At 42.0% G+C, this 9866-nt stretch overlaps 1 protein-coding gene across 1 annotated transcript; it reads left to right on the top strand.

Moving 5' to 3' along the window:
• The first annotated feature begins 2893 nt into the window (after positions 1 to 2893).
• On the top strand, positions 2894 to 9478 carry gnat2 (guanine nucleotide binding protein (G protein), alpha transducing activity polypeptide 2). The gene is made up of 9 exons (XM_040193650.2): positions 2894 to 3635; positions 6255 to 6297; positions 6727 to 6868; positions 7004 to 7161; positions 7309 to 7437; positions 7522 to 7651; positions 7732 to 7885; positions 8166 to 8377; positions 8658 to 9478. Exons 1-8 carry the CDS (start codon positions 3530 to 3532, stop codon positions 8354 to 8356), a joined length of 1053 nt encoding a protein of 350 aa, XP_040049584.2. The 5' UTR covers positions 2894 to 3529; the 3' UTR covers positions 8357 to 8377; positions 8658 to 9478.
• The last annotated feature ends 388 nt before the right edge of the window (positions 9479 to 9866 follow it).

Raw genomic sequence — 9866 nt, 5'->3', positions numbered from 1 at the left:
AAAGTATAAGTATATAAAATAAAAGTATTGTCAGGAGTAATTAACATGCGTGACGTCGATGCATGATGAGTAGAAATTAATTTTTATTCCAGATAAAAAGTCTAGAAATGCTGATGAGAGAACAATCAGCCCATCTGACCTCTCTACAACATTTATGGGTGTTACACAGAAAACATATTACAGGTTGGTGGAAGACCTCCTGGCTAAATAATACTGTAATATAAGATCATTACAATGACCAGTTACAATACGAACATTAACTCCGCTGTTGTGCAGTCAGACTATTTTTCACTTGTTTCCTCTGTTGTTAATTTCTCTTCAGGAAAACAAACGCTGACTTTGGACACACAGCTCCCTCTGATGGCAAAGACACATCTGTGCATGCACCCGGTGACGAAAGCATTAGGAGGGAATCTGGATAACGTTCTACTCACAGAGTATCCGAGGATACTGTGTGCAGACACTTAGGAAATACTTTGCACAGTAGGTGACCAATAAGTTAGCGGACAGTAACAGACACATTTAAGTGATACGATTTGGGGTTGTGGGAGAACCAAATGTGGATGTAAACTGAATGAAAGAAGAAAGGACGTGAGAATAAGACCGTGTGAACAGATAATTTAACATCAGTGTTTTGCACAAAATGTCTTTAAATATGTGAAAATAGTTTGTATTCTGTACAAAACGAACAAGCATTAAAAGCACAGTTTATTTATCTCTGTAATTCAACATTGAAATCAAATAGACAAATATTAATTTAAATGCTCAAAATTGTTATCATGTGAAAGTGATGAAAGTGATGATAAATCCATATAAAATTGCCCCAAAAACATTTAGTGTCACCCTTTATATTCAGAGTTCACGTTAGCGACAAGAAGGATTTACACAATGTTTTGTGTAAGAGGATTAAGTATCCCAACATCGTGCTACAGTTTGAGGTCGCCAAGCTTCCCCCATCCGTCACCAAGAGGAACGCACTCACTTATTTGGGAAACTTGATGAAAAGCATGTCGAGTAAAACCACATTAGCTCATCGGTGGGACATGATCTCCTGTAATTGAGTCTACTCAGGAATTACAAAAACGTCCCCACGCGTCACACAGAGGAAAAGTAAAAAGGGTCCACCTTTATATATCAAACACAAGTTCACTTTATGTTGAGTTGGATGCTGACAGAGTAATTATTGGATTTCTACAGGGGAATATTACTGAGTCCAGAGCTCTTTGATTACCAACATATCTGCCTATTTATCAGCACATATTCCCTCTAAGAGGCTCTACAGTTCAACCCCAGTGAAGATCCAGATTAAAACAACATAATTAGAATTATTTCTTGTGTATTTATAGATGTAATTTGAGATATTTGAAGATGCATTCAATGGTAAATGTGATCACCAGAGTGCTTGTGTTTGACATTATAGATGAAGCCTCAGTTAGCCTCGAGCTTGACCTACTTCGATATAATCGAATAAACGGAGGATCGGTATCCATTCTCTCTGCACTTTGCTGTAAAAAAAACACAAATCCTACACATTTCAGTTTCCCTGCACCCTCCACCAAAAAAGTCTGTGTGTTAAGCCCCCGCCTCCCTCGTTGATCTGTGGCCCTGTGTGTAATCTCGTCAACAGATAAGAGACGCAGGCGCTGAGCACAAAGCAGGGCGAGGCCATCCACCTGCTAATGGGATTGGCCACCATCTCTAGATGTGCCACTGTGTTTAGCCTGCTTGGAAGCATTCAGGGGTTTAGACCCAAAACACCATGGCCCAGTTCATTAGCAGCACATGCTTAGGCAGAGTGACGTGAGTCTAATGCCCAGTATCTCAGCACAGAACGGGACTCCGACATTGGTGCAAGTGAGGCCGTGTGAAAGGGTAAAGCAAAGGGAAAAGTCTATTTTTTTGATGCATTGATGTGAAATATCTGCACCTAAACAGTAGTGGTAATCAATGGAGTGGTTTTCTGTGGAGCAATTCAAATTTGACTAAAATGATGAACTAGTATACAAATGCCTGTAATGTTGGACTTCCTTAAAAACAAGAACAACAAGAAGCCACTTTGGGACTTGATGTAATCATCGTTTCGCCTTTCACCTTCGTTCACACTCAGTCTAAATTGGGTTTGATCCCAGTCTGTCGATCGTTTAGCTCCCCGCTGAGCCTGTTTGACCCTGACCTCACAGAACTGGTACCCGTACCGTTTGATCCCACTCCTCTTGGACCAGCTCCTCCTACAATAAACCTAAAGAGAAAGTTAAAGAGCCGTGGGAACAATATGTGCAACGTTCACAAAAGGACAGGAATCCGGCATCCATCCAGAACTCCACCGGCAGTCTTTACTGTACTGTCTCTACTATGAACCGTGATGCTCGCGTCTGACACACACACACATGTTTTAAAAGGTCAAAAACGATTCCACCCGTAAGATGCGTTTAGCTGATTTCCAAGGTGCTTTTTTGGGGGGATAATATGCAGCAATGGCTTATCTCAAAGTAAGTCCTCAAACATGCAGGGGAGGACGCAATGAAGGCCCACTGACTTCCAGCCATCAGTAAGCATCATAGATCAACTGCTCCAATCCTGCAACCAAGCGCTCAGCACACATAGAATCCTGACTACCGTCTCCTTTCTGAAGGAAAACGGGAACATTTTTTAGATAGTTCCAGATATGTTGGACGTAACTTTTACATGTAGGTCATGTTATGCTCAGACCACACTAAACAGCAAAGAGCAGTGTCAGTTGCTTTATTTAGCAGGCACCACACCACCTGGGATTTAAAGGTCTTAACTATAAGAAGTTTAGGAGAGGTTAATGCCTACCGGCTTCGTCCACGTGACTGACACTGAAGTCAAGGATCTGACAGGAAGTACTGCATGGATCAAACGTATAGACGCTGACTGCAAGCCACACATTTATATAAACGGATGCCTCGTTGCCAATCCAGACCTTTGCAGGTCTAAATGTTTTCAAAATGTATGCAGGAAGCTCTAGGATGACTAATGTGTCTTTAGTATATAGTGTACTGCATATACTCTGCATGTATACACACTTACACACACACCATAGACGCTGTGATGGTTACAAACATTTTGCATATGGACAAATCAAATCAATGACTGAGGAGATCAATGACTCACTAAACCTGAGTATTTGAGGGGGTTTATTTTCAACTTTTTCTTTGCATCATTTATCATTCACTATTGCCATGCTATTATGATAATTGGATTGACTGGCCAATCAGGAAGAGGCATCTTCTAAGTCAGGGGTTTAAGCAGAGGGAATTAAAGGGAGGATCTCTGCCGGAGAGAGCCTCTGAAATGAGTTGAACCTTGAGAGAGTCTCACTGATCACCTAATCGAAAGAGTCCAACAAAGCTGGGAAAGCTCAGGCACCTCCCTCTCAATCCTGCATCCGCTCGGAAATCGCCTTTCAGCACGATTAGTGTTGCAACCAGATTCTCTGCTCCCCAGCTCACAGTGAACCGTCAAAATTTCCTACCTTGAGGATCTTGAGTTTGAGGAGGAAGAAAGCATGGGTGCGGGAGCAAGTGCCGAGGACAAAAAGTCCAAGGAGTTGGAAAAACAACTTCAAGAAGATGCCGATAAGGACTCTAAAACAGTCAAGCTGTTACTGCTTGGTAAGTGGACTCATGAATAGTCTTGTTGCGAGTTTTCCTTTTTGTCCCAGACTGGGTTCTGCAAAGGGATCAGACTGGATGCTTTGCTTTTTAAAAAATTCAGCACTTAACTAATTCTAAATTTGTACTTTCTTTCTCGGCTTGAAAAAAATGTCCCGTCTGCAAAGTAAAACAGTAGTGCTGCAGTCAGCCAACCATCAGCAGGTGTAACTGCTTTTTAAATACAGGCCATCCCTGACCTGTTCAGTCAGTACTAATCATGATTAAGGTCTGGGAAAAGTTTCAGGATAGATGATTTACTTAATGTTACAGGTCCAATTCATGATAATATATTCACGAGCTAATTCAGTAGTAAGTCAAATGGCTCATTTGCTGTATGTTTTTCTAATCTTTGATTTGAGCCATGTGAGGCGCACTAAACGTCTCTGAGACAGCTGTTCACTGCTCAGTTAGATGTGAGGTACATGGTATACTCAGAGGATTTGTTTCTGGATTAAACTCATTAGTTTATTAAAATTTTTAAACCCTTTGCAACACTCACTTGGAATTAGTGGAAGAGAAGTCGAGGGACGTACGAGAGAGATGTTTGCAGGTTGATCAGCTAACACAAAGATCTGAGACGGAACTCACTGCAGCACTTTTTTTGGTGTACTACAGATTTCACGTCGGTAAAAGACTCTAACGTTGACTTACATTTAGAATATAAATACTGCAGATACTTGAGAGTTGTGTCTTTACCACTATGGTGTTTTTTTTTTAAAGAATCTGAAGATCTTTGTTTGACCTTTTTGATATTTAACTAATACATTCAATAAAAAAGCAAAGGAGTGAAATGGACTTTTGGATTTTTTTTATCCTAGTATCTACAAATGAGGAATAACTATCAGGACATTGGCGCTTAAAACAATCCTAGCCTTTGGTCTAAATGAGTCACCGGCCAGCTGTGATATGTCAAGCCGATTAGCTAACTGGTTTAGTGCAGATCCACTTGGTGAAGTCTTTGTTGATCCTCAACCGGCAGTGTGGAAAACACATGGATAAAAAAAAAAATGTACTACAGAAAAAGTAGAACATTTTTCACAACATTGCATTAGTCTCTCAGAGAGTAGTCGCTGTGTCACACTTTTCGAAGACCCTTTATCTGAATGTGACGGTGCGCTGAGCATAGACATAATTATTGGTGAAGATCTCTCAATTAACTAGAATATTTAGGGTACAAAACAATAGCTTTTGCTAAGAACGCCATCAAGAACATAGAAATCTGAATGTAGTGAAGTACTGTGTAGCTTCTAAAGCAAAGCTCTGGTACTCTATTGAATCTAAAAAATCTGCACCCGTTCATAGAGTTAATTAACTAAATCCCAGACTTAGTCCCTGCAAAGCCTAAAGACACATTGGCTAAAGAACACAAGGTGAAACAATGACTCCGAGAGGATAACGCGCTCTTAGTTAAATCGCCAGTCTAATACCGTAATAGTGTCACCTTTACTAGCTGATCTTCAGGTAGTAAAGGTGACACTATGACGGTTGTGGGGTAAAGCAGGGAGACGCTTTGGGTTGCTAAGGGATTTGCAATCTTGAGCTAGCACAAGCAACCGGTCCTTAAATTGTGCATAACTGCGCAGTTCACATTGTCCATCAATGTTCAATGGATGCACAAGTTACATTTTCACTGCATGTCTCTTGTCCTGTCTGCACGGCCTCATTCTGCGCCAGTGGGATTTACTTAAATTTGGAGACGTCTGCCAACCCACTGAGCTTAGAGGAATTTGCAACGGAATAAGCCTTCTGATAACCTGTTGACCATTTTACACTACATTATACCTTAGCAAGACAATACAGGTAAACGCCTCGTTGGTTCTAGGATATTATGTTGTTCTCAATAAGGGATCTTTTTGCTAGTCTCTAAAGGCATCACATGAAACCGCAGCCAGATCACTTGACACAACCTCATGGTCACTGTAGTTTCAAAGACCAGTTCAGACAATGAGTGGTTATCACACCCATAAACCATCTGTCCTCTACACGGGCTCCAACAACATTGTCTCGTCTTGCTTTCATCACCTTAGATTAGATTTTTCTCAACTGTGGATGATTCTGTTACATGAGACATGAGATCTACATTATTATTTTACACTCAACACAAAATATGTAATTGTAAATGTAAAAAATGACATGTAATGTAATGTAATTTGGCTCAGACAATAGAAAGACTTTGTAAAACAAAGTCAGTTACATGTAAAACTCTGCTTTTGAATAACCGTGAAATGCTGACGCACATCTATGTGTGTACAGGGGGACTTACTTGTTGCTTACTTTGTAAATCTATTCAAAATGGAAAGAGTCAGTTTTCACATATACAAGCTGAATGTAATTGAGTTTTTGTACCGTGAGGTGAAAGCCGACATCTGCAAACGTTCTGAAGAACAGATAAATGGCCCTTTCTGTCAAAGTCACAGCATTTTTCTCTATTCTGGCCAGACCAATTCTTTAATTGCTTGTATAATCAAAGCACATTCACTACCGTTTACATCTTACAGTGGGGTTTGACTCAATGGCAAGTCAACCATAAACACAGCAGTTATGTGTGTTGTTGCTAATCTTTTTATTCTCTTACAGGTGCTGGTGAGTCAGGCAAAAGCACCATTGTAAAACAAATGAAGTAAGTATTAAAAAAATGCATGCAATTTATAACTAGTGTACTCCCCACCATGTCAGTAGCAAACGTTTCCAGTGCTTTCATTCTCATCAGTCAGGCATAAAGCCAGCAGGGAAAAGCTCCCTCATCTCTGACTCTTATACTTGCGGCGAGGCCTTTAAACAAAAGGTCAATAGAGCAAACATCCGCTTACTCTGATTTGTCAGCACTTGTGTTGTGCTGTCAGTTTCACTCTGGCCATGAGAGCTGAGCGAGGTCAGAAACACACCACAGGGTGGCGCTGTGAGTACAAGCTCCAGGGGATGTCATGTTGTAGGTCATCACATTTCCTAAATATAACAGGGACTAAATGACCAATCAGCTCAGCCTAGCAGAGGTTACGTTTTTACAAATGTTGGCCTCTGGTACGACACACTGTCATCCATGTTGCAGGATTCTCCATCAAGGTGGTTATACAAGAGAGGAACAATTGGAGTTCAGAGCGATCATCTACGGCAACATCCTGCAGTCTGTTCTGGCCATCGTCAGAGGCATGGAGATGCTGGCCATCGATTTTGGCTCGACAGCTTCACAGGTCTCACACGACACAAGACGTACACCTGATTAACTTGCAGATATTTCATTTTCACTGACATAGAATCGTACAATGAAGAAGTTAAAAGTACTGTGCCGGTGCTAGTGGATCTTTCTGTGTGCATGAAAACCACAGGAGAATGCACAGAAGCTGCAGAATTTGTCGGACTCCATTGAAGAAGGAACAATGCCTGCCGAGCTGGCTGATGTCATCATGAAGCTGTGGAAAGACACTGGCTTGCAGGCCGCCTTCGACAGAGCTGCTGAGTTCCAACTGAACGACTCTGCTGGCTAGTGGGTTCATGTCTACTACGGGGATTAGTACAGTAAAGGGGTTACATGCAAAACTAAAGGTGCAGCGGGTTTAGCATTGATAGATAACGGGTGATTTCACATCTGAGGCCTGACTGTTGCACGTTTTTTTTTTTCTGCCATCATCAGCTACCTCAACGAAATGGACCGAATCAGCAAGTCAGAATACCTCCCCACCGAGCAGGACGTGCTGCGATCTCGAGTCAAAACAACCGGAATCATTGAAGAACAGTTTTCCTGCAAAGAGTTGTACTTCAGGTGAGTCACAACACACGGCCCTCGCTCAGCGAAGAGGCTGAACGCAGCGAGGTATCCGGGACTGACTTCCCGTGTGGTGAACAGGATGTTCGATGTGGGGGGCCAGAGGTCAGAGAGAAAGAAGTGGATCCATTGCTTTGAGGGCGTGACCTGCATCATCTTTTGCGGAGCTCTCAGTGCATACGACATGGTGCTGGTGGAGGACGATGAAGTGGTGAGTTGAGGCCTGCAGAGCGCGAGACGGCAGACACGTGAGCTGGTGAACTCAAACCTGGTTGTCTCTCATCTTTGCAGAACCGCATGCACGAGTCGCTGCATCTCTTCAACAGTATCTGCAACCACAGATTCTTCGCGTTGACCTCCATCGTGCTTTTTCTCAACAAGAAGGATCTCTTTGAAGAAAAGATCAAGAAAGTCCATCTGAGTATCTGCTTCCCAGACTATGATGGTAAGACAGAGTCCTTCAGCTTTCAGGAGGATGTGTGATGAGCAAACCATAAGAGAAGACTAAATTGATCAAGTAAGGCATCTTGAGATTATAAGTGCAAACATGTAAGCAGTGAGCAGTGATGTAAGCAGTTATATCAAACGCATGTCAGCTGACCCACACAGAGATGTAGAGTGCTTGATCCGAAGTATCAACAGAGTACTTTTGTTCTTGTTAGCAGAAAGATTTGTCTCATTCTCATAAGTTCGCTCCCCGGTCAACACCCTCCGTTTCTCTTTAGGCTGCAACTCATACGAAGACGCCAGCAACTACATCAAGTCGCAGTTCCTGGAACTGAATATGAAGAAGGGCGTGAAAGAAATCTACTGCCACCTGACCTGTGCCACCGACACAAGGAACGTTGAGATTGTGTTTAACGCCGTGACAGACATCATCATCAAAGAAAACCTTAAGAGTTGCGGCCTCTTCTAAGGAGCTCCGGGTTGAAAAGAGGTGCGCCGTGACCACGTGACATCCCTCCCCGGGACCAGATACAGACTAATCGGGTCCAGATGAGGCAGACCCCAGAAACTCCCATTTAACTCCCATACACCTAATCATGTCGGACAATCCAGAGTTGCCAAGCAACTGACCACAAACCAACACAATTGTGTAGCTTTGAAAGGAGCAAAATGCAAACCTCTACAAGACAGAAGCAACAGATTCTATAAATCATTTAAGGTGCTCTCTACATGTACGATTCATTTGTTTTTTGTTTTTCTCTCCTTCGCAGGACTTCCTTTCCTACCGTAACCCGTCACTTTATTGGCATTAACTGAGAAGTGTACTGCTGGAGCACAGAAGATCCTTTTTGTTGTGTTCCCGTCGAGCCAAGTCCTGGCCCTGTACCGCTCCAAGCGCATCACCACCTCCGATATTACATCCCTGCGACACAACACACACTCAGCTGGGTTGAAAGAATCACAGAGTCACCGTATTGTTGCTGTGGTCAGCTTTCTACAAGGTTTTCTAAAGTACAGTATTTGTCTCACACCAAAAGGTGTGAGGAGTAGCTGCTGTAGTTGCTCATCCGATCCTCGTCGCTTGCTTTCGACTAACGCTACTGTGTTGTTAATTGACTTTATAATAAGACCAATCTCTGTTAAAAATAAATAAAACAATAAAACAGGGAGGGAAATATTAATCTTTTGAATAGCAACATTCCAACCTTGTTTTATGTTTTTGAGTGCAGTAGTCTCTGTGGTCTTGATATTTAAACTGTAAACACCTGCTGAGTAAATATCTCAGATATTTCCAGTGCTGCCGTATGTATCCAGATGACAAACAAAATTGTACATGTATCTAATCTAAATAGTGGTAATGTGTTCAATTCCTTTAAGAAAGTTAATGTGTTGAATAAATTTCAGAAGGTCAAACACGGTAGAGAAACTTTGTACATAAGAGTAGGTAATTCAATATATTTTGAAAGATAAATCTTTATGAGAGGGAAACACTAGCGGGACGATGCTTTGTTGTGAAAAGGGAATGAAAATCTACTGAGTTTGTCCTTTCTTATGAAATGTAGAGGCACGAAATAAATATGCATTAACATCGCATGTGTCTCTGTTTCTTTCAAACTGTCAGTCACTGAATAACATGTAAATGGAATCAGAGAAACACGGCTGTCAACACTGAAGGAATCTCCAGGCTGGTTGCGTCTGCAGTGCCAATTCCCTGTTCTGGTCGGACGGGAAATGGCAGAACACGGAAGTTCACTAACAATAAACCTATTGAGAAAGACAAACAAATTAAAGCGGAATTAATCTGCAAAGTGAAATTTACCGGACCGTTGTTCTAGGACATGAAATTTGACCTCAAGCCAAGACAAAGCTGAGAGTTTGAGAGTGTGTGGAGCTGACGAGCTGAACCATCTTCATTTGAGTGACCAGTCATGCTTCTACATGTAATGAGTTTTTGTATTTTCATCCAACCTCCAGTGGGC

Source organism: Gasterosteus aculeatus, chromosome 2, assembly GCF_964276395.1.
Source record: "Gasterosteus aculeatus chromosome 2, fGasAcu3.hap1.1, whole genome shotgun sequence".
NCBI lineage: Eukaryota > Metazoa > Chordata > Actinopteri > Perciformes > Gasterosteidae > Gasterosteus > Gasterosteus aculeatus.
This window is presented reverse-complemented; position numbering and strand designations above follow the sequence as displayed.

What these genes read in the sequence shown, in the direction of transcription:
- gnat2 (XM_040193650.2), top strand. Translation starts at nt 3,530, where the DNA reads ATGGGTGCGGGAGCAAGTGCCGAGGACAAAAAGTCCAAGGAGTTGGAA. An exon ending in ACCATTGTAAAACAAATGAA is followed by an intron (nt 6,298 to 6,726) that starts GTAAGTATTAAA and finishes TCCATGTTGCAG; the next exon opens with GATTCTCCATCAAGGTGGTT. An exon ending in TGGTGGAGGACGATGAAGTG is followed by an intron (nt 7,652 to 7,731) that starts GTGAGTTGAGGC and finishes TCATCTTTGCAG; the next exon opens with AACCGCATGCACGAGTCGCT.